The following is a 25,241-nucleotide window of genomic DNA, read 5'->3' on the forward strand; positions in this document are numbered from 1 at the left end:
CCTGGGGCCTGTGTAGGCCCAAGCCCCCAGGCTTGCCTAGGCCCTGCCTGGGGCCTGCCTGGGGCCTGTGTAGGCCCAAGCCCCCAGGCTTGCCTAGGCCTTGCCTGGGGCCTGCCTGGGGCCTGTGTAGGCCCAAGCCCCCAGGCTTGCCTAGGCCTTGCCTGGGGCCTACCTGGGGCCTGTGTAGGCCCAAGCCCCCAGGCTTGCCTAGGCCTTGCCTGGGGCCTACCTGGGGCCTGTGTAGGCCCAAGCCCCCAGGCTTGCCTAGGCCCTGCCTGGGGCCTGCCTGGGGCCTGTGTAGGCCCAAGCCCCCAGGCTTGCCTAGGCCTTGCCTGGGGCCTGCCTGGGGCCTGTGTAGGCCCAAGCCCCCAGGCTTGCCTAGGCCTTGCCTGGGGCCTGCCTGGGGCCTGTGTAGGCCCAAGCCCCCAGGCCTGCCCCAGGCCTGCTTGGGGCCTACCTGGGCCACTCCACTGCGTTAAAATCCGCCCTCTCCTCCTCCTCCACCTCCTGACCACCTCCTCACCACCACCTCACCACCACCTCCTCCAACTCCTCACCACCTCCTCACCAACACCTCCTCCAACTCCTCACCACCTCCTCACCACCTCCTCACCACCTTCTCACCACCACCACCACCACCTCACCACCTCCTCCTCACCACCACCTCACCACCACCCACCACTACCCCTCACTGCTGCGCGTTGCTGTGTGTTGTTGCCGTGTGGGTGCCCCGCTCCCACGAGACTGAGGAGTGGAGCCAGGAGACGTCTCCACCACCACCACCACCTCACCACCACCTCCTCACCACCACCACCTCCTCACCACCTCACCACCACCTCCTTCTCACCACCTCCTCACCACCACCTCCTCACCACCACCTCCTCACCACCTCCTCACCACCTCCTCACCACCACCTCCTCACCACCTCCTCACCACCTCCTCACCACCTCCTCACCACCATCTCCTCACCACCACCTCCTCACCACCTCCTCACCACCTCCTCACCACCTCCTCACCACCTCCTCACCACCTCCTCACCACCTCCTCACCACCTCCTCACCACCTCACCACCACCCCCCGCTCCCACGAGACTGAGGAGTGGAGCGAGGAGACGTCTGCGCAGCTCTCGCACCACCAGCGATCGCTCCACCTCCTCACCACCTCCTCACCACCACCACCACCTCCTCACCACCTCCTCACCACCTCACCACCACCTCCCGCTCCCACGAGACTGAGGAGTGGAGCGAGGAGACGTCTGCGTAGCTCTCGCGCCACCAGCGATCGCTCCACCTCCTCCTCACCACCTCCTCACCACCACCACCATCTCCTCACCACCTCCTCACCACCTCACCACCACCTCCCGCTCGCACGAGACTGAGGAGAGGGGCCAGGAGACGTCTGCGTAGCTCTCGCGCCACCAGCGATCGCTCCAGCTCCTCCTCACCACCTCCTCACCACCACCACCATCTCCTCACCTCCTCCTCACCTCCTCCTCACCACCTCCTCACCACCTCACCACCACCTCCCGCTCGCACGAGACTGAGGAGAGGGGCCAGGAGACGTCTGCGTAGCTCTCGTGCCACCAGCGATCGCTCCAGCTCCTCCTCACCACCTCCTCACCACCACCACCATCTCCTCACCTCCTCCTCACCTCCTCCTCACCACCTCCTCACCACCTCACCACCACCTCCCGCTCGCACGAGACTGAGGAGAGGAGCCAGGAGACGTCTGCGTAGCTCTCGTGCCACCAGCGATCGCTCCAGCGCCGCCCCGCCCCCTCCACGGAGCACCGAGCGGTTCTCCTGGGCGCGGCGCGACAGGTAGGGGAGCACCTCGCGCACCGGGCCGTAGGGCACGTACTTGTACACGGGGTAGCCCGCCTCGCCTGTACACACACACACAGCGTACACACACAATCACAGTGTGTAAACACACACACACAGGTACACACACAGTGTACACACACACACAGGTACACACACACACACACACAGTGTACACACACACAGGTACACACACACAGTGTACACACACACACACACAGGTACACACACACACAGTGTACACACACAGGTACACACACACACAGGTACACACACACACAGGTACACACACAGGTACACACACACACACAGGTACACACACACAGGTACACACACACACACACAGTGTACACACACACACACACAGTGTACACACACACACACACAGTGTACACACACACACACACAGGTACACACACACAGGTACACACACACACAGGTACACACACAGTGTACACACACACACAGGTACACACACAGTGTACACACACACACAGGTACACACACAGTGTACACACACACACAGGTACACACACAGTGTACACACACACACAGGTACACACACAGTGTACACACACACACAGGTACACACACAGTGTACACACACACACAGGTACACACACACACACAGGTACACACACACAGTGTACACACACACACACACACAGGTACACACACACAGTGTACACACACACAGGTACACACACACAGGCACACACACACAGTGTACACACACACAGGCACACACACACAGTGTACACACACACACAGGTACACACACACACAGGTACACACACACACACACACAGGTACACACACAGTGTACACACACACACAGGTACACACACACACAGGTACACACACACACACACACAGGTACACACACACACACAGGTACACACACAGGTACACACACACACACAGGTACACATACACACACACACACACAGGTACACACACACAGGTACACACACACAGGTACACACACGTACACACACACAGGTACACACAGGTACACACACACAGTGTACACACACACACACGTACACACACACAGGTACACACAGGTACACACACACACGTACACACAGGTACACACACACACAGTGTACACACAGGTACACACACACAGTGTACACACACACACAGTGTACACACAGGTACACACACACACACACAGTGTACACACAGGTACACACACACACAGTGTACACACACACAGGTACACACAGGTACACACACACACACACAGGTACACACAGTGTACACACACACACGTACACACAGGTACACACACACACACAGTGTACACACACACAGGTACACACACACAGGTACACACAGGTACACACACACACGTACACACAGGTACACACACACACACAGGTACACACACACACACACACAGTGTACACACAGGTACACACACACACACACACAGGTACACACACACACACAGTGTACACACACACACACAGTGTACACACAGGTACACACACACACACACAGGTACACACAGGTACACACACACACACAGGTACACACAGGTACACACACACATACACAGGTACACACAGGTACACACACACACAGGTACACAGGTAGGTGAAGACACACACACACAGGTACACAGACACACACAGACACACAACAACAATAACCGCCATTCGCCACTAAGTGGCGGTGACGTCACCACGACGCTTGTGCCAGGCCAAGTGCACCTTGAGGCTACCACGTGAAGTGTCGAACGCCCGCTGGCAGGAGGTCACGGGGCAGACCCAGCAGGTGCCATGGGTTGTACTGCTGTGCCAGGCTAGGTGCATGAGCAGGAGGTCACGGGGCAGACCCAGCAGGTGTCATGGGTTGACTGCTGTGCCAGGCTAGGTGCATGAGCAGGAGGTCACGGGGCAGACCCAGCAGGTGCCACGGGTCGACTGACCGAGATGACTGGCTGATGCACCACCTGTGCCCCCTACTGTGCCAACTTGCTGTGCTTTATGTGTTTGTGTATATGTGTGTGTGTATGTATGTGTGTGTGCGTGTGTGTGCGTGTGCGTATGTGTGTGTGTATGTGTGTGTGTATGTATATATGTATATGTGTGTACGTGTGTGTGTGTACGTGTGTGTATGTGTGAGGCTGATCGACGCCCGGGTGCGATCAAGGGATGGCTCCCTATTGGTCAACCACGTTATGTATGCCGATGATTTGGTAATAGCTGCTCATTCAGAAGAGGAGTTGGAGACGCTGCTGCTGAGACTGGAGTGTGCCACCAAGAGGTGGGGCCTTACCATCAGCCCCACCAAAACTAAGCACCTGCCTGGGTATTTTGTACCATCGGGCACTCCACCCCCACAACTCCCAATCGGTGATGGGGCAGTTGTGGAGAGAGTGGAGAGTTTCCCATACCTGGGCAGTGTGCTTATGACCGGCTCCAGTTTATCAGCAGAGGTCTCACTCCGAATCAGTCGAGCGGCAATATCTTTTCATCGGTTGCGTAACGCTGTGTGGAAGCTACCTGGTCTGTCGCTCCGCACGAAGCTTCAGGTCTTCTCGGCCACGGTCATTCCCTCCCTTCTCTATGCTTGCGAAACGTGGACCCCCCTAGTGGAGCATCTTCGCCGGTTGGAAACATTTAGGCTGGCCTGCCTACGATCCATCCTGGGTTTAACCAGGCTGGATTGTGTGAGGAGCTCACAAGTCCTTGAAAGATCTGGGCAAAGTCCCATCAGTGAGCTCCTCCGGCAGGCAAGGCTGCGTTGGCTGGGTCATGTAGCCCGCATGCCCAGCCACCGCATGCCTAAACAGCTTTTGTTCGGCCGGATCGAGGGGGCTAAACGGGCGCGGCACGGGCTAGAGAAGAGATGGAGTGATGTGGTACAGGAGGACGTGGAGCTGAGTGGACTTGCCGATGACTGGTACCAGCGGTGTCAAGATCGGCCTCAGTGGAGGAGGCTCGTGAAGGACGCTACTGGGCAGTTGGAGGCAGTCGCCCTCCAACAACAACGGAGGGCGGAGGAGCGACGCTCACAACAACGAGCGGAGCGCCGGGTGGCTAAAGCACAGCAAGTTGGCACAGTAGGGGGCACAGGTGGTGGATCAGCCAGTCATCTCGGTCATCTCGGTCAGTCGACCCGTGGCACCTGCTGGGTCTGCCCCGTGACCTCCTGCCAGCGGGCGTTCGACACTTCACGTGGCCTCAGGGTGCACATGGCCTGGCACAAGCGTCGTGGTGACGTCACCGCCACTTAGTGGCGAATGGCGGTTGTTGTTGTTGTATGTGTCTACGTGTGTGTGTAGTGAATGTGTGTGTAGTGAATGTGTGTGTACTGAGTGTGTGTGTAGTGTGTGTACGTGTGAGTGTGTGTGTACTGAGTGTGTGTGAGTGTGTGTGTAGTGAATGTGTGTGTAGTGAATGTATGTGTGTGTATCTACATGTCTACGTGTGTGTGTGTATATGTGTGTATATGTGTGTTTGTGTGTGTAGTGTGTGTAGTGAGTGTGTGTGTAGTGTGTGTAGTGAGTGTGTGTGTAGTGAGTGTGTGTGTAGTGTGTGTGTACTGAGTGTGTGTGTAGTGAGTGTGTGTGTGTGTACTGAGTGTGTGTGTAGTGAGTGTGTGTGTGTGTACTGAGTGTGTGTGTGTGTAGTGTGTGTGTAGTGTGTGTGTACTGAGTGTGTGTGTGTGTAGTGTGTGTGTACTGAGTGTGTGTGTAGTGTGTGTGTAGTGAGTGTGTGTGTACTGAGTGTGTGTGTGTGTAGTGAGTGTGTGTGTACTGAGTGTGTGTGTGTGTAGTGAGTGTGTGTGTAGTGTGTGTGTACTGAGTGTGTGTGTAGTGAGTGTGTGTGTGTGTGTAGTGAGTGTGTGTGTAGTGTGTGTGTACTGAGTGTGTGTGTGTGTAGTGAGTGTGTGTGTAATGAGTGTGTGTACTGAGTGTGTGTGTACTGAGTGTGTGTACTGAGTGTGTGTAGTGTGTGTGTAGTGAGTGTGTGTGTACTGAGTGTGTGTGTGTGTACTGAGTGTGTGTGTAGTGTGTGTGTAGTGAGTGTGTGTGTACTGAGTGTGTGTGTGTACTGAGTGTGTGTGTGTACTGAGTGTGTGTGTGTGTACTGAGTGTGTGTGTAGTGTGTGTCTACTGAGTGTGTGTGTAGTGTGTGTGTACTGAGTGTGTGTGTACTGAGTGTGTGTGAGTGTGTGTGTAGTGAGTGTGTGTGTACTGAGTGTGTGTGTAGTGTGTGTGTAGTGAGTGTGTGTGTACTGAGTGTGTGTAGTGTGTGTGTAGTGAGTGTGTGTAGTGAGTGTGTGTAGTGAATGTGTGTGTACTGAGTGTGAGTGTGTGTGTGTATATGTGTGTGTATATGTGTATGTGTGTGTGTGTACCCAGGGCGAAGCTGATGTGGTCACACATCCCCAGCAGCTGCCCAAAGTAAACGCGGCCTGCTGACGGAGACACCTGCAGCTCCATCATCCTGGGGGGGGCACGGGGGGGGGGCACGGGGCACGGGGGGGCACGGGGGGGGGCACGGGGGGGGGCACGGGGCACGGGGGGGTGGGGGACGGGGCACGGGGGGGGGCACGGGGGGGGCACGGGGGGAGTTCCATTACAACCACCATGGTGGCTGTAGTTGTGGTGGTTGTTGTGGTTGTTGTGGTGGTTGTGGTGGTTGTTGTGGTGGTTGCGGTGGTGGTGGTTGCGGTGGTTGTGGTGGTGGTAGTAGTAGTGTAGTTGTTGATGTTGTTTATGTTGATGTTGTTGTTTATGTTGATGTTGTTGTAGTTGTTGTTGTTGATGTTTATGTTGATGTTGTTGTAGTTGATGTTGTTGATGTTGTTGTTGTTGTTGATGTTGTTGATGTTGTTGTTGATGTAGTTGATGTTGTTGATGTTGTTGTTGATGTTGTTGTTGATGTAGTTGATGTTGTTGTTGTTGATGTTGTTGTTGATGTTGTTGATGTTGATGTTGTTGTTGATGTTGATGTTGTTGATGTTGTTGATGTTGATGTTGCTGCTACCTGTTGAGCGTGTGCCTGACGGTGCTCTCGTTGTGAGAGGCCACCATGATGGCGGCCCTCCCTCCGGCAGCGACGTCACGCAGCACCAAGTCCAGACACCTGGGGGGATCACGGGGGGTCACGGGGGGTCACGGGGGTCACGGGGGGTCACGGGGGGTCACGGGGGGGGTCACGGGGGGTCACGGGGGAAGGGGGTCACGGGGGAAGGGGGTCACAGTGAGGGGGGGGGGGCCACGGGGGGAGGTCATGGAGACCAGGGTCTAAGAGAAGCACAGACTCACACAGAGACCCACAGTGAGTGGGCAGGTGGGTGAGTGAGTTAATGAATGAGTGGGTGAGTGGGTGAGTGGGTGAGTGGGTGAGTGAGTGAGTGAGTGGGTGAGTGGGTGAGTGGGTGAGTGGGTGAGTGGGTGGGTGAGTGAGTGAGTGGGTGAGTGGGTGAGTGGGTGAGTGAGTGAGTGGGTGAGTGAGTGGGTGAGTGAGTGAGTGCGTGGGTGAGTGGGTGAGTGAGTGAGTGAGTGGGTGAGTGGGTGAGTGGGTGAGTGAGTGAGTGAGTGGGTGAGTGGGTGAGTGGGTGAGTGGGTGAGTGGGTGGGTGAGTGAGTGAGTGGGTGAGTGGGTGAGTGGGTGAGTGAGTGAGTGGGTGAGTGAGTGGGTGAGTGAGTGAGTGCGTGGGTGAGTGGGTGAGTGAGTGAGTGAGTGGGTGAGTGGGTGAGTGGGTGAGTGAGTGCGTGGGTGAGTGGGTGAGTGAGTGAGTGAGTGAGTGAGTGAGTGCGTGGGTGAGTGGGTGAGTGAGTGGGTGAGTGGGTGAGTGAGTGAGTGCGTGGGTGAGTGGGTGAGTGGGTGAGTGAGTGAGTGAGTGAGTGAGTGAGTGGGTGAGTGAGTGGGTGAGTGGGTGAGTGAGTCAGTGGGTGAGTGGGTGAGTGAGTGAGTGGGTGAGTGGGTGAGTGGGTGAGTGAGTGCGTGGGTGAGTGGGTGAGTGGGTGAGTGAGTGAGTGCGTGGGTGAGTGGGTGAGTGAGTGGGTGAGTGGGTGAGTGAGTGAGTGAGTGAGTGGGTGAGTGGGTGAGTGGGTGAGTGAGTGAGTGCGTGGGTGAGTGGGTGAGTGAGTGAGTGAGTGCGTGGGTGAGTGAGTGAGTGAGTGGGTGAGTGGGTGAGTGAGTGAGTGAGTGCGTGGGTGAGTGAGTGAGTGAATGAGTGGGCGGGTGGGTGAGTGAGTTAATGAATGAGTGGGTGAGTGAGTGAGTGGGTGAGTGGGTGAGTGAGTGAGTGAGTGAGTGGGTGAGTGGGTGAGTGAGTGAGTGAGTGGGTGAGTGGGTGAGTGAATGAGTGGCGGGGTGAGTGAGTGAGTGAGTGAATGAGTGGGTGAGTGAGTGAGTTAATGAGTGGGTGGGTGAGTGAGTGAGTGAATGGATGAGTGGGTGAGTGAGTGAGTGAGTTAATGGATGAGTGGGTGAGTGAGTGAATGAGTGAGTGAGTGAGTGGGTGAGTGAGTGGGTAAGTGAGTGAATGGGTGAGTGAATGGATGAGTGGGTGAGTGAGTGAGTTAATGAATGAGTGGGTGAGTGAGTGTGTGAGTGGGTGAGTGAGTGTGTGAGTGTGTGAGTGAGTGTGTGAGTGAGTGTGTGAGTGACTGAGTGAGTGGCTGAGTGAGTGAATGAGTGTGTGAGTGAGTGAGTGGCTGAGTGAGTGTGTGAGTGAGTGAGTGTGTGAGTGTGTGAGTGGGTGAGTGAGTGAGTGGGTGAGTGAGTGAGTGTGTGTGTGTGTGTGTGAGTGAGTGAGTGTGTGAGTGTGTGAGTGAGTGTGTGAGTGTGTGAGTGTGTGAGTGAGTGAGTGAGTGTGTGAGTGAGTGAGTGTGTGAGTGTGTGAGTGAGTGAGTGAGTGTGTGAGTGGTTGAGTGTGTGTGTGTGTGTGTGAGTGAGTGAGTGTGTGAGTGTGTGAGTGTGTGAGTGAGTGTGTGAGTGTGTGAGTGTGTGAGTGAGTGTGTGAGTGAGTGAGTGTGTGAGTGTGTGAGTGAGTGAGTGAGTGAGTGTGTGAGTGAGTGAGTGTGTGAGTGTGTGAGTGAGTGTGTGAGTGTGTGTGTGTGTGAGTGAGTGAGTGTGTGAGTGTGTGAGTGTGTGAGTGTGTGAGTATGTGAGTGAGTGTGTGAGTATGTGAGTGTGTGAGTGAGTGTGAGTGAGTGTGAGTGTGTGAGTGAGTGTGAGTGAGTGAGTGAGTGAGTGAGTGTGTGAGTGTGTGAGTGTGTGAGTGAGTGAGTGTGTGAGTGAGTGTGTGTGTGAGTGAGTGAGTGAGTGTGTGAGTGTGTGAGTGGTTGAGTGTGTGAGTGAGTGTGTGAGTGAGTGTGTGAGTGAGTGAGTGGGTGGGTGAGTGAGTGACTGAGTGAGTGAGTGAGTGTGTGAGTGGTTGAGTGTGTGAGTGAGTGTGTGAGTGAGTGAGTGAGTGAGTGAGTGAGTGAGTGAGTGAGTGAGTGTGTGAGTGAGTGAGTGAGTGAGTGAGTGAGTGTGTGAGTGAGTGACTGAGTGACTGAGTGTGTGAGTGACTGACTGAGTGAGTGAGTGAGTGTGTGAGTCTCTCACTCACCGATGGTACATGGTGGTGGTGTGTGAGTAGGAGCTGTTGACGGGGTGAGTGAGTGAGTGTGTGTGTGACTGACTGAGTGAGTGAGTGTGTGAGTGAGTGTGTGAGTGTGTGAGTGAGTGTGTGAGTGTATGAGTGAGTGTGTGAGTGAGTGTGTGAGACTGACTGAGTGAGTGAGTGAGTGTGTGAGTGAGTGTGTGAGTGAGTGAGTGAGTGTGTGAGTCTCTCACTCACCGGTGGTACATGGTGGTGGTGTGTGAGTAGGTGCTGTTGACGGGGTGAGTGTGTGAGTGAGTGAGTAGGTGTGTGTGTATAGGTGAGTAGGTGAGTGAGTGGATGAGTGAGTGGGTGAGTGAGTGAGTGTGTGAGTGAGTGTGTGAGTGAGTGAGTGAGTGACTGAGTGAGTGACTGAGTGAGTGACTGAGTGAGTGAGTGAGTGTGTGAGTGTGAATGAGTGAGTGTGTGAGTGTGTGAGTGTGTGAGTGTGTGAGTGTGTGACTGACTGAGTGAGTGAGTGTGTGAGTGAGTGAGTGACTGAGTGAGTGACTGAGTGACTGAGTGTGTGAGTGACTGACTGAGTGAGTGAGTGAGTGTGTGAGTGAGTGAGTGAGTGTGTGAGTGAGTGAGTGAGTGAGTGAGTGAGTGAGTGAGTGTGTGAGTGAGTGAGTGAGGTGAGTGAGTGAGTGAGTCTCTCACTCACCGATGGTACATGGTGGTGGTGTGCGAGTGAGTGAGTGACTGAGTGAGTGTGTGAGTGAGTGACTGAGTGAGTGTGTGAGTGTGTGAGTGTGTGAGTGAGTGAGTGAGCGAGTGTGTGAGTGAGTGTGTGACTGACTGAGTGAGTGAGTGTGTGAGTCTCTCACTCACCGATGGTACATGGTGGTGGTGGTGTGCGAGTGAGTGAGTGAGTGTGTGAGTGAGTGAGTGACTGAGTGAGTGTGTGAGTGTGTGAGTGAGTGAGTGAGTCACTCACCGATGGTACATGGTGGTGGTGTCTGCGTAGCTGCTGTTGACGGGGTCTTCGTAGCCGACCTGCCGAGCCCGCTGGCGCTCCTGCTGCATGTAGGCGCCACGCACCAACTTCACGCCCAAGCACCAGCCCTCCCTCCTCGCACACTCAGCGTCCACGCTCAGGTCGTCGTACGCGCTCTGGACAAACATCAACACCATCAACAACATCAACATCATCACTACCATCATCATCACCATCACTACCATCATCAACATCATCATCAACATCACCACCATCATCACCATCATCACCAGCCCTCCCTCCTCGCACACTCAGCGTCCACGCTCAGCTCGTCGTACGCGCTCTGGACAAACATCAACATCATCAACACCATCACCAACATCAACATCATCACTACCATCATCATCATCATCACCAGCCCTCCCTCTTCGCACACTCAGCGTCCACGCTCAGGTCGTCGTACGCGCTCTGGAGCAACATCAACATCATCAAACAACATCATCACTACCATCATCACCATCATCAACACTACCATCATCACTACCATAATTACCATCACTACAATCACCATCACTACCATCATCATCACCATCAATACCATTATCATCATCACCACCATCATCACCACCATCATCAATACCATCATCATCACCATCATCAATACCATTATCATCATCACCATCATCAATACCATTATCATCAATACCATCATCATCACCATCAATACCATTATCATCACCATCATCAATACCATCATCATCACCATCATCAATACCATTATCATCATCATCATCAATACCATTATCATCATCACCATCATCAATACCATTATCATCAATACCATCATCATCACCATCAATACCATCATCATCATCACCATCAATACCATTATCATCATCATCAATACCATTATCATCAATACCATCATCATCACCATCAATACCATTATCATCAATACCATCATCATCATCACCATCATCAATACCATTATCATCATCACCATCATCAATACCATCATCATCAATACCATCATCATCACCATCAATATCAATACCATTATCATCATCACCATCATCACCATCATCAATACCAACATCATCACCATCAATACCATTATCATCATCATCACCATCATCATCACCATCATCATCACCATCAATACCATCATCATCACCATCAATACCATCATCATCATCACCATCAATACCATCATCATCACCATCAATAGCATTATCATCATCACCATCATCATCACCATCATCACCATCATCAATACCATCATCATCACCATCAATACCATTATCATCATCACCATCATCAATACCATCATCATCACCATCACCATCAATACCATCATCATCACCATCACCATCAATACCATCATCATCACCATCATCACCATCATCAATACCATCATCATCACCATCAACAACATCATCATCATCACCATCATCACCATCATCAATACCATCATCATCACCATCATCACCATCATCAATACCATCATCATCCCCATCAATACCAATATCATCATCACCATCATCACCATCTTCAATACCATCATCATCACCATCATTCATCATCATCACCATCATCAATACCATTATCCTCATCACCATCACTATCACTAACATCACCATCACCATCATCAATACCATTATCCTCATCACCATCACTGACATCACCATCACTAACATCACCATCAATACCATTATCCTCATCCCCATCACTGACATCACCATCATCACCATCAACACATCCACACCTCACCTCACCACACCCAGCTGCAGCAACAGGAGCAGCAGCAGCATAACGCTGGTGGTGTCGGTGATGACAACGTTACCTTGAGATGGTGGGTGGAGGTTGAGGTAGGTGCGTTTATGTTGAGGTGTGTGTGCATGTTGAGGTGTGTGTGTGTGTGTGTTGAGGTGTGTGTGTGTTGAGGTGTGCGTGTGTGTTGAGGTGTGCGTGTGTGTGTTGAGGTGTGCGTGTGTGTGTTGAGGTGTGCGTGTGTGTGTGTTGAGGTGTGTGTGTGTGTGTTGAGGTGTGTGTGTTGAGGTGTGTGTGTTGAGGTGTGTGTGTGTGTTGAGGTGTGTGTGCATGTTGAGGTGTGTGTGTGTGTTGAGGTGTGTGTGCATGTTGAGGTGTGTGTGTGTGTGTGTTGAGGTGTGTGTGTGTTGAGGTGTGTGTGCATGTTGATGTGTGTGTGTGTGTGTTGAGGTGTGCGTGTGTGTTGAGGTGTGCGTGTTGAGGTGTGTGTGTGTGTGTTGAGGTGTGTGTTGATGTGTGTGTGTGTGTGTTGAGGTGTGTGTGTTGAGGTGTGTGTGTTGAGGTGTGTGTGTGTGTTGAGGTGTGTGTGCATGTTGAGGTGTGTGTGTGTGTGTGTGTGTGTTGAGGTGTGTGTGTGTTGAGGTGTGTGTGCATGTTGATGTGTGTGTGTGTGTGTTGAGGTGTGCGTGTGTGTGTTGAGGTGTGCGTGTGTGTGTTGAGGTGTGTGTGTGTGTGTTGAGGTGTGTGTTGATGTGTGTGTGTGTGTGTGTTGAGGTGTGTGTGTGTGTTGAGGTGTGTGTTGAGGTGTGTGTGTGTGTGTTGAGGTGTGTGTGTTGAGGTGTGTGTGTGTGTTGAGGTGTGTGTGTGTATGTTGATGTGTGTGTGTGTGTGTTGAGGTGTGTGTGTGTGTTGAGGTGTGCGTGTGTGTGTTGAGGTGTGTGTTGATGTGTGTGTGTGTGTGTTGAGGTGTGTGTGTTGAGGTGTGTGTGTTGAGGTGTGTGTGTTGAGGTGTGTGTGTGTGTTGAGGTGTGTGTGCATGTTGAGGTGTGTGTGTGTGTGTGTTGAGGTGTGTGTGTGTTGAGGTGTGTGTGCATGTTGATGTGTGTGTGTGTGTGTGTTGAGGTGTGCGTGTGTGTTGAGGTGTGCGTGTGTGTGTTGAGGTGTGTGTGTGTGTGTTGAGGTGTGTGTTGATGTGTGTGTGTGTGTGTTGAGGTGTGTGTGTTGAGGTGTGTGTGTTGAGGTGTGTGTGTGTGTTGAGGTGTGTGTGCATGTTGAGGTGTGTGTGTGTGTGTTGAGGTGTGTGTGTGTTGAGGTGTGTGTGCATGTTGATGTGTGTGTGTGTGTGTTGAGGTGTGCGTGTGTGTTGAGGTGTGCGTGTGTGTGTTGAGGTGTGTGTGTGTGTGTGTTGAGGTGTGTGTTGATGTGTGTGTGTGTGTGTTGAGGTGTGTGTGTTGAGGTGTGTGTGTTGAGGTGTGTGTGTGTGTTGAGGTGTGTGTTGATGTGTGTGTGTGTGTGTTGAGGTGTGTGTGTTGAGGTGTGTGTGTGTGTTGAGGTGTGTGTGTGTATGTTGATGTGTGTGTGTGTGTGTTGAGGTGTGTGTGTGTGTTGAGGTGTGCGTGTATGTTGATGTGTGTGTGTGTGTGTTGAGGTGTGTGTGTGTTGAGGTGTGTGTGTGTATGTTGATGTGTGTGTGTGTGTGTTGAGGTGTGTGTGTGTGTTGAGGTGTGCGTGTGTGTTGATGTGTGTGTGTGTGTGTTGAGGTGTGTGTGTATGTTGATGTGTGTGTGTGTTGAGGTGTGTGTGTATGTTGATGTGTGTGTGTTGATGTGTGTGTGTGTATGTTGAGGTGTGTGTGTGTATGTGTTGAGGTGTGTGTGTGTTGAGGTGTGTGTGTATGTTGATGTGTGTGTGTGTTGAGGTGTGTGTGTATGTTGATGTGTGTGTGTTGATGTGTGTGTGTGCATGTTGAGGTGTGTGTGTGTGTGTGTTGAGGTGTGTGTGTGTTGAGGTGTGTGTGCATGTTGATGTGTGTGTGTGTGTGTTGAGGTGTGCGTGTGTGTTGAGGTGTGCGTGTGTGTGTTGAGGTGTGTGTGTGTGTGTTGAGGTGTGTGTTGATGTGTGTGTGTGTGTGTGTTGAGGTGTGTGTGTTGAGGTGTGTGTGTGTGTGTTGAGGTGTGTGTGTTGAGGTGTGTGTGTTGAGGTGTGTGTGTGTGTTGAGGTGTGTGTTGATGTGTGTGTGTGTGTGTTGAGGTGTGTGTGTTGAGGTGTGTGTGTGTGTTGAGGTGTGTGTGTGTATGTTGATGTGTGTGTGTGTGTGTTGAGGTGTGTGTGTTGAGGTGTGTGTGTGTGTTGAGGTGTGTGTGTGTATGTTGATGTGTGTGTGTGTGTGTTGAGGTGTGTGTGTGTGTTGAGGTGTGCGTGTATGTTGATGTGTGTGTGTGTGTGTTGAGGTGTGTGTGTGTGTTGAGGTGTGCGTGTATGTTGATGTGTGTGTGTGTGTGTGTGTGTTGAGGTGTGTGTGTGTGTTGAGGTGTGTGTGTGTATGTTGATGTGTGTGTGTGTGTGTTGAGGTGTGTGTGTGTGTTGAGGTGTGCGTGTGTGTTGATGTGTGTGTGTGTGTGTTGATGTGTGTGTGTGTGTGTTGAGGTGTGTGTGTATGTTGATGTGTGTGTGTGTTGAGGTGTGTGTGTATGTTGATGTGTGTGTGTTGATGTGTGTGTGTGTATGTTGAGGTGTGTGTGTGTATGTTGATGTGTGTGTGTGTGTGTTGAGGTGTGTGTATGTAGATGTGTGTGTGTGTGTTGTATGTGTGTGTGTGTGTTGTATGTGTGTGTGTTGATGTGTGTGTGTGTGTTGATGTGTGTGTGTGTGTTGTATGTGTGTTGGTGTGTGTATGTGTGTGTGTGTGTTGGTGTGTGTGTGTTGATGTGTGTGTGTATGTAGATGTGTGTGTGTGTGTATGTTGATGTGTGTATGTATGTTGATGTGTGTTGGTGTGTTGTATGTGTGTTGGTGTGTGTATGTGTGTGTGTGTGTTGGTGTGTGTGTGTTGATGTGTATGTGTGTTGATGTGTGTGTGTATGTAGATGTGTATGTGTGTTGTATGTGTGTGTGTATGTAGATGTGTGTATGTAGATGTGTGTATGTAGATGTGTGTATGTATGTATGTGTGTGTGTGTGTTGATGTGTGTATGTAGATGTGTATGTGTGTGTGTGTATGTGTGTGTGTACCTTGAGGTACCCCTGGTACGTGTTGAGGTGTGTGTGTATGTAGATGTATGTATGTGTGTATGTGTGTATGTGTGTGTGTATGTGTGTATGTAGGTGTGTATGTGTGTTGGTGTGTGTACCTTGAGGTACCCCTGGTACGTGTTGATGTGTGTGTATGTTGATGTGTGTTTGTGTATGTGTGTATGTTGGTGTGTATGTATGTATGTATGTGTGTATGTGTAGTGACAGAGAAAGGTCACTACTGTGTCGGCCCGTACGAAGGCTGGGGGCCCCAAGGGGGTGCCTGGGGGGTCGCGTGGTGGAGGGATCCGGACCCTCCCAGAGGTGGGGGAAGTGAGGCGTGTCCTGGGAAGGGAGGCGTGGCCTGAAGAGAGCCAGCCACGCCGGGGCGGAGCCAGCCACGCCAAACCAAATATAAGCGTGGTGTGAACGCAGAGCGAGGCTGCTGTTGTACTGTACTCCAAAGTGAAGACATCATCGGTTGTCAAGTCCCGAGTCGTCGTCCTGGGCCAGGCAGGCCGTTGCCTGCCTGGTCCAGTCTGTGTCGTGTTCCAGAGTGTTAGTGAGTTGAGGAAGGTGGTCACCACCTTATGTACAGTGTTATATTACTTACCGTTTAATAAATAGTGTTGCCTCCAAGCTGCGTGTGTGTGCACCTAATTTGAACCTACTACATTTGGCGTCAGAAGTTGTGGAAATATAAATATTGCTAGGTGTTATCCTAGGGAAGTAAAATGGGCACACGAAAAACAAAGACAAAACTCATCTGGACGCCTTCGTACGACGGGGATGGTGTGACGACCATCCTTCGGACAGCCCCGGGGATGGCAGCCCCGGTGACAGAGGGAGAGAGATGGCGCTGCACGCGGAGCGGCGGGACTGTCATCGCACCGCTGCTTCGCCGCCATCGGGAACGGAGCGATGGAGCCGCGGGGAGAGGACACCGTCGTCTCTGCGGGGGGGCTGGCGGGGGGAGGCCCAGGCATGCGGGCCACGCGGTGGGGCCGCCAACTCGGTGGCTGATCGTGGCGCGGTTCCCGCCAAAACGCCGCTCCCGCCAACTCGAGGGCTGGTCGGGGCGCGGTTCCCGCCAACTCGAGGGCTGGTCGGGGCGCGGTTCCCGCCAACTCGAGGGCTGGTCGGGGCGCGGTTCCCGCCAACTCGAGGGCTGGTCGGGGCGCGGTTCCCGCCAACTCGAGGGCTGGTCGGGGCGCGGTTCCCGCCAAAACGCCGCTCCTGCTGCCGAAATGCCGCTCCCGCCGACATCAACGCCTGCAGAGGGGGAGTTCCAGCCTTCTGCTCGAGCGCGAGAGGTGGATGGGTTCGCAAGAGCAGGCCGTGTTCACCATGAAAGATTCTTCGGGCCGTTCCAGTGCTCCACCTTGCCGCCCTCCGCTATTCACAGTTTGCCAGGCGAGTCGTGACATGACAAGCACCCGGCCCCAAGAAAAATAATAATAATCTTCACCCATCTTACGTGCGCCGGGTTGCGATCGCGTGTGTTTTTTTTTAACTCGCTGGTTTGCGGAGCGTGTTCGTCCGGTTGTGTGCGTGATAAAGTGACGCGGCGACCATGCGGGTTTCTGCTTGTAACAAGTGTTGCTGTTAATTACGGCGTCGAGATCGGTATCTTCGGGGTGTAGTTAATGATTAATTCGTGTTGGTGTCCCGAGCTCCGTTGATATCCTGTATGTTGCCGTGTTAATGACTCGTGTTGTTACATCGTTTTGTTGCGAAATCGCCGTTGTTATTGTGTATACTGTATGGAGTTTCGCTCGTGATTGCCACGTGTAACTGTAAGAAACTTTGATCGTCATTGTTGCCAAGGTACAGACCGTATGGAGCTTTGCTTGGAATTGTTAACAGTGTATGGAATGTTGGGTACTTGCTTGTGATTATTTACTATGTACGGATTGTCTGGAGTATTGATTGTGTGTGTTGCCATGTGGGGACTGGATGGAGCATTGCGCCAAATGATTCACTGTACGAATTTCATATACTGCATATACTGTATTAATCAATTTGGCGATTCTTGGGGTTTGTGTATAGTTTGTTTGCTCTCAAAATTCGAATGCCCTGAGTCCCATGGTTAATGTTGAAGGAGATTTTGAAATGACAGGTTCGATTCGTTTCAAACTCGCTGGTTGGTTCCTGTCCGTTGTTGCACAGATGATGTCTTTTGTGCGGGAATGCTCCTTGTGTTCTGTATGGATCGGGGGTGCGTTTCCGTTAATTGCCGTCAAATTGCGTTGCTCTCCACTCGGTTGGTACAGCTGCATGCTGCAATGCGAGTCTCGGAGATGATGTGTACGGATACGGGATGTGAGGTGTATTGTTGTGACCATTGAATATTCGGGATCGTCACAAATTGTGCGTACCTGTTCGGCATTGGATCAGTTCTGTGGGGGATCATAATTCAAATTGTATGTGTTGTGATGGTGTTAAATTGCGATGGTGACATGCTGCCAGGGATTTGGAATTGTGCTGCTGGTTGTCACCTATCTTGGGGCGCAGGTCCTGGACAGGATGGCCCAGTGAGTGTTGCGTGTCTAACATGAACGTTGTGGTCCCGTCATGCAATGGCTGACGGCTTGACCTGACAGCCCGGAGATTGAAACACTCCGTGGCATGTCTAGCCTAGTGGGCTGTGCGCTCACAGGGCTCGGAGAGTGTGGTCCCGTCATGCAATGGCTGACGGCTTGACCTGACAGCCCGGAGATTGAAACACTCCGTGGCATGTCTAGCCTAGTGGGCTGTGCGCTCACAGGGCTCGGAGAGTGTGGTCCCGTCATGCAATGGCTGACGGCTTGACCTGACAGCCCGGAGATTGAAACACTCCGTGGTATGTCTAGCCTAGTGGGCTGTGCGCTCACATGGCTCTGAGAGTGTGGTCCCGTCATGCAATGGCTGACGGCTTGACCTGACAGCCCGGAGATCGAGACACTCCGTGGCTTGTCTAGCCTAGTGGGCTGTGCGCTCACATGGCTCAGAGAGTGTGGTCCCGTCATGCTGTCTGACAGCTTGACCTGACAGCCCGGAGATCGAGACACTCCGTGGCTTGTCTAGCCAAGTGGGCTGTGCGCTCACATGGCTCAGAGAGTGTGGTCCCATCATGCTGTGTCTGATGGCTTGACCTGACGGCCCGGAGAGTGAGACACTCCGAGGTGCGTTGAAACAGTGGGCTGGAGATTCGTAAGGTTCAGGTAGAGTTGTCCTGTTACGTTGAGACTGTATCCCTCAGTTGTTAGGGTGCATGTTGTGCAGTGAGTGAACGATGGGTCGTCTCGGCTTGGTCGGTACAGCTATATGCTGCGATGCGAGTCTTGGAGAGAGACTGGGTTAAAATCCCCCCCCCGATATGGCCGACGCGTGCTACTAGTTGTGACGCCACGTCGGAAAGGCGGTGGGGTGGTAACATGGAAATTCCCCCCCCGATATGGCCGACGCGTGCTACTGGTTGTGACGCCACGTCGGAAAGGCGGGGGGGTGCTAATGGGTGACTGTCATTGCATGCGTGATTCTAACGGGTGGGGGGGCTGTGCTGGAGCGTAAGTGGGTTAGCCAGTTTTCATGTATAATTGTTGTTAATTCCCCGTTTTCTATGCGGTTCCCTTTTACCCTCGTCGATTCTGTATATATTACGTGATTGTATTTCTTATCGGTCGCCGGTCATTTATTGATGTTGTTGGTTCGGAGGCACACCTTTTCGATGTTTCACAGTTGTGTTACAGCCGGGGACGGCTGTGTGTTTATACAGGGGGGGGTGATGTAGTGACAGAGAAAGGTCACTACTGTGTCGGCCCGTACGAAGGCTGGGGGCCCCAAGGGGGTGCCTGGGGGGTCGCGTGGTGGAGGGATCCGGACCCTCCCAGAGGTGGGGGAAGTGAGGCGTGTCCTGGGAAGGGAGGCGTGGCCTGAAGAGAGCCAGCCACGCCGGGGCGGAGCCAGCCACGCCAAACCAAATATAAGCGGGGTGTGAACGCAGAGCGAGGCTGCTGTTGTACTGTACTCCAAAGTGAAGACATCATCGGTCGTCAAGTCCCGAGTCGTCGTCCTGGGCCAGGCAGGCCGTTGCCTGCCTGGTCCAGTCTGTGTCGTGTTCCAGAGTGTTAGTGAGTTGAGGAAGGTGGTCACCACCTTATGTACAGTGTTATATTACTTACCGTTTAATAAATAGTGTTGCCTCCAAGCTGCGTGTGTGTGCACCTAATTTGAACCTACTACATATGTAGATGTGTGTGTATGTGTGTGTGTGTATGTTGATGTGTGTATGTTGATGTGTGTATGTTGATGTGTGTATGTAGTGTGTATGTGTGTTGGTGTGTGTATGTGTGTATGTAGATGTGTGTGTGTATGTGTGTATGTTTACGTGTGTATGTGTGTGTATGTAGATGTATGTGTGTATGTGTGTGTGTGTATGTTGATGTGTGTATGTTGATGTGTGTATGTAGTGTGTATGTGTGTTGGTGTGTGTATGTAGATGTGTGTGTGTGTATGTAGATGTGTGTGTGTATGTGTGTGTGTATGTGTGTGTATGTTTACGTGTGTATGTGTGTGTATGTAGATGTGTGTGTGTGTGTATGTAGATGTGTGTGTATATAGGTGTATGTGTATGTTGATGTGTGTATGTTTACGTGTGTATGTGTGTTGGTGTGTACCTTGAGGTACCCCTGGTACGTGTTGATGTGTGTGTGTATGTGTGTATGTTGGTGTGTATGTTGATGTGTGTATGTGTGTATGTTGATGTGTGTGTGTATGTAGGTGTAGGTGTATGTGTGTGTGTATGTAGATGTGTATGTTTACGTGTGTATGTAGATGTGTGTATGTGTGTATGTAGATGTGTGTATGTGTGTTGGTGTGTGTACCTTGAGGTACCCCTGGTACATGTTGAGGTGTGTGTGTATGTGTGTATGTTGGTGTGTATGTTGATGTGTGTATGTGTGTATGTTGATGTGTGTGTGTATGTGTGTGTATGTTGATGTGTGTATGTAGATGTGTATGTTTACGTGTGTATGTAGATGTGTGTACGTGTGTATGTAGATGTGTGTATGTGTGTATGTAGATGTGTGTATGTGTGTTGGTGTGTGTACCTTGAGGTACCCCTGGTATGTGTTGAGGTGTGTGTGTATGTTGGTTGTGTGTGTGTATGTGTGTATATGTAGATGTGTATGTGTGTGTGTTGTATGTGTGTATGTGTGTATGTGTGTGTACCTTGAGGTACCCCTGGTACGTGTTGATGTATGTGTGTGTATGTATGTGTGTATGTTGATGTGTGTGTGTATGTGTGTGTATGTGTGTATGTGTGTTTATGTGTGTATGTAGGTGTATGTGTGTATGTGTGTATGTGTGTGTGTGTATGTAGGTGTAGGTGTATGTGTGTGTATGTGTGTGTGTGCATGTAGATGTGTGTGTGTGCATGTAGATGTGTGTGTGTGTATGTAGATGTGTGTGTGTGTGTATGTGTGTGTATGTTTACGTGTGTATGTAGATGTGTGTATGTGTGTATGTAGATGTGTGTATGTGTGTTGGTGTGTGTGTATGTAGATGTGTGTATGTGTGTATGTAGATGTGTGTACGTGTGTATGTAGATGTGTGTACGTGTGTATGTAGATGTGTGTATGTGTGTTGGTGTGTGTGTATGTAGATGTGTGTATGTGTGTATGTAGATGTGTGTATGTGTATGTAGATGTGTGTATGTTGATGTGTGTGTGTATGTAGGTGTAGGTGTATGTGTGTGTGTATGTAGATGTGTATGTAGATGTGTGTATGTGTGTATGTAGATGTGTGTATGTGTGTTGGTGTGTGTACCTTGAGGTACCCCTGGTACGTGTTGAGGTGTGTGTGTATGTGTGTATGTGTGTATGTTGATGTGTGTGTGTATGTAGGTGTAGATGTATGTGTGTGTGTATGTAGATGTGTGTATGTGTGTTGGTGTGTGTACCTTGAGGTACCCCTGGTACGTGTTGAAGAGTGCTGGCCGCTGCCCGTTGTAGCTGCGCATCATCTCCACGGTGAGGCGCGAGATCGCCGGCTGGAAGTACGACTGCTCAGCATCCACCATGAGGCGTACACCACGCTGCACAGCTGCCTGGAGACACGGGGGGACACGGGGGGACACGGGGGGACACGGGGGGACACGGGGGGACACGGGGAGACACGGGGAGAGACACGGGGAGAGACACGGGGAGAGACACGGGGAGAGACACGGGGAGAGACACGGGGAGAGACACGGGGAGAGACACGGGGAGAGACACGGGGAGAGACACGGGGAGAGACACGGGGAGAGACACGGGGAGAGACACGGGGAGAGACACGGGGAGAGACACGGGGAGAGACACGGGGAGAGACACGGGGAGAGACACGGGGGGAGACACGGGGGGACACGGGGAGACACGGGGGGAGACACGGGGAGAGACACGGGGAGAGACACGGGGAGAGACACCGGGAGAGACACCGGGAGAGACACGGGGCAGACACAGGGCAGACACGGGGAGACACGGGGGGGAGACACGGGGAGACACGGGGGGGACACGGGGGGAGAGACACAGGGGGACACGGGGGGACACGGGGAGACACGGGGGGACACGGGGGGACACGGGGGGACACGGGGGAGACACGGGGGAGACACGGGGGAGACACAAGGGAGACACGGGGGGGAGACACGGGGGGGAGACACGGGGGGGAGACACGGGGGGGAGACACGGGGGGGAGACACGGGGGGGAGACACGGGGGGGAGACACGGGGGGGAGACACGGGGGGGAGACACGGGGGGGAGACACGGGGGGGAGACACGGGGGGGAGACACGGGGGGGAGACACGGGGGGGAGACACGGGAGGGAGACACGGGGGGGAGACACGGGGGGGAGACACGGGAGGGAGACACGGGGGGGAGACACGGGGGGGAGACACGGGGGGGAGACACGGGGGGGAGACACGGGGGGGAGACACGGGACACGGGGGGGGAGACACGGGGGGGAGACACGGGGGGGAGACACGGGGGGGAGACACGGGGGGGAGACACGGGGGGGAGACACGGGGGGGAGACACGGGGGGGAGACACGGGGGGGAGACACGGGGGGGAGACACGGGGGGGAGACACGGGGGGGAGACACGGGGGAGACACGGGGGGAGACACGGGGGGGAGACACGGGGGGGAGATACGGGGGGGAGACACGGGGGGGAGACACGGGGGGGAGACACGGGGGGGAGACACGGGGGGGGAGACACGGGGGGGGAGACACGGGGGGGAGGGGAGACACGGGGGGGGGGGAGACACGGGGGGGGGGAGACACGGGGGGGGGGGAGACACGGGGGAGACACGGGGAGACACGGGGGGGGAGACACGGGGGGGGAGACACGGGGGGGAGGGGAGACACGGGGGGGGGGGAGACACGGGGGGGGGGAGACACGGGGGGGGGGGAGACACGGGGGGGAGACACGGGGGGGGGGAGACACGGGGGGGAGGGAGACACGGGGGAGACACGGGGAGACACGGGGGACACACGGGGGGGAGACACGGGGGAGACACGGGGGGGGAGACACGGGGGGGGGGGAGACACGGGGGGGGGGAGACACGGGGGGGGGGAGACACGGGGGGGGGGAGACACGGGGGGGGGAGACACGGGGGGGGGAGACACAAGGGGGAGACACGGGGTGGGGGGGGGAGACACGGGGTGGGGGGGAGACACGATGGAGGGTTATTTATTGGCGTCTTTAACCCGTGCATTCACAACGCGGACTGCTGCCACTGATGATGTTGTTACTGCTACTACTGATGATGATGCTGCTACTGATGATGATGATGCTACTGATGATGATGATGCTGCTACTACTGATGATGATGCTGCTACTGATGATGATGATGCTGCTACTACTGATGATGATGCTGCTACTGATGATGATGATGCTGCTACTGATGATGCTGCTACTACTGATGATGATGATGCTGCTACTGCTGATTATGATGCTGCTACTGCTGATGACGATGATGACGATGCGAGTCACCGTGGCGAGGATGTCCATCCTCTTGAGCATCCTCTTCATCTGCCTCTCCTCCTCGTCCGTAAAGGACATCATCAGCGGCTCCACGCGGCCCGTCTGCAGAGACACGCAGACAAAGGTCCCCCGGGTAGCCTCGCACACGCTGCTGGGGCAAGGGCTGTCCGTGGCAGCAGCAGTAGCAGCAGTAGCTGCGGCTAGGAAGGCCGGCACGCAACCACGTCCATCCAAACACTCACCCACACAAACACTCACCCAGCCACTCACCCAGCCACTCACCCACCCACCCACTCACCCACCCACCCACTCACCCACTCACCCACTCACCCAGCCACTCACCCAGCCACTCACCCACTCAACCACCCAGCCACTCACCCACTCACCCAGCCACTCACCCACACACACATCCACCCACCCAGCCACCCACCCACCCACTCACCCACCCACCCACCCAAACACTCACTACCTCACCCAACCAGCCACTCACCCACCCACCCACCCAGCCACTCACCCACCCACCCACCCACCCACTCACCCAGCCACTCACCCACATACTCACCCACACACTCACCCACACAAACACTCACTCAACCACCCACCCACCCAGCCACTCACTCGCTCACCCACCCACTCGCTCGCCCAGCCACTCACCCACCCACCCACTCACCCACACACACACCCACCCACCCACCCAGCCACCCACCCACTCACCCACTCAACCCCCTACCCACCCACTCACCCACCCACCCACCCACTCACTCACCCACTCACCCACCCACCCAGCCACCCACCCACCCACCCACTCACCCACCCAACCACTCACTCACCCACCCAGCCACCCACCCACTCACCCACTCACCCACCCACCCACTCACCCACCCACCCGCCTTTGTCTCCCCCCAGTGCTGATGTGTATTACACACCGCACCAGGTACTCATTTAAGGCCGAGTTGACCTAGGGGGAGACCCATCATGACCGTGGTCTATCCGCTTTTTGGATGGTGATGGTGACGACGTCTCTCTCTCTCTGTCTCTCCGTCGCACGAGCCCATCAGCACGTGGCAGGGCGGCTAAAGTGGGTACCGCTTTGCGAGTTTCACCTGCCGGTTGGGGACCACCATGAGCTTGGAGATCCGCGTGTGGGAGTCGATCAGACGGCTCCACTCCAGCAGGTCCACCGCTCTACACACACACACACATATACATACATATACACATACAACAACAACCAACAACAACCGCCATTCGCCACTAAGTGGCGGTGACGTCACCACGACGCTTGTGCCAGGCCAAGTGCACCTTGAGGCCACGTGAAGTGTCGAACGCCCGCTGGCAGGAGGTCACGGGGCAGACCCAGCAGGTGCCACGGGTCGACTGACCGAGTTGACCGAGATGACTGGCTGATGCACCACCTGTGCCCCCTACTGTACCAACTTGCTGTGCTTTAGCCACCCGGCGCTCCGTTCGTTGTTGTGAGCGTCGCTCCTCCGCCCTCCGTTGTTGTTGGAGGGCGACTGCCTCCAACTGCCCAGTAGCGTCCTTCACGAGCCTCCTCCACTGAGGCCGATCTTGACACCGCTGGTACCAGTCATCGGCAAGTCCACTCAGCTCCAAGTCCTCCTGTACCACATCACTCCATCTCTTCTCTAGCCCGTGCCGCGCCCGTTTAGCCCCCTCGATCCGGCCGAACAAAAGCTGTTTCGGCATGCGGTGGCTGGGCATGCGGGCTACATGACCCAGCCAACGCAGCCTTGCCTGCCGGAGGAGCTCACCGATGGGACTTTGCCCAGATCTTTCAAGGATTTGTGAGCTCCTCACACAATCCAGCCTGGTTAAACCCAGGATGGATCGTAGGCAGGCCA

General features: G+C 53.9%; 1 protein-coding gene across 1 annotated transcript in view; it reads right to left on the reverse strand.

The window, feature by feature from the left end:
• Window positions 1-1,026: 1,026 nt before the first annotated feature.
• The window catches only part of PRODH (proline dehydrogenase 1), a 71,165-nt gene continuing 46,950 nt past the window's right edge, over window positions 1,027-25,241 (reverse strand). Inside the window, exons 8-14 of the mRNA XM_078883563.1 lie at window positions 24,480-24,561; window positions 23,386-23,478; window positions 21,322-21,468; window positions 10,380-10,555; window positions 6,833-6,931; window positions 6,201-6,289; window positions 1,027-1,885 (exon numbers count right to left, since the gene is read on the reverse strand). Of these exons, the coding sequence (XP_078739689.1) occupies window positions 1,659-1,885; window positions 6,201-6,289; window positions 6,833-6,931; window positions 10,380-10,555; window positions 21,322-21,468; window positions 23,386-23,478; window positions 24,480-24,561 (913 nt within the window). The 3' untranslated portion in view covers window positions 1,027-1,658. The remainder of the gene's footprint in view (window positions 1,886-6,200; window positions 6,290-6,832; window positions 6,932-10,379; window positions 10,556-21,321; window positions 21,469-23,385; window positions 23,479-24,479; window positions 24,562-25,241) is intronic.

The sequence above is a fragment of the Lampetra fluviatilis genome, chromosome 71 (assembly GCF_964198595.1).
Source record: "Lampetra fluviatilis chromosome 71, kcLamFluv1.1, whole genome shotgun sequence".
Lineage (NCBI taxonomy): Eukaryota > Metazoa > Chordata > Hyperoartia > Petromyzontiformes > Petromyzontidae > Lampetra > Lampetra fluviatilis.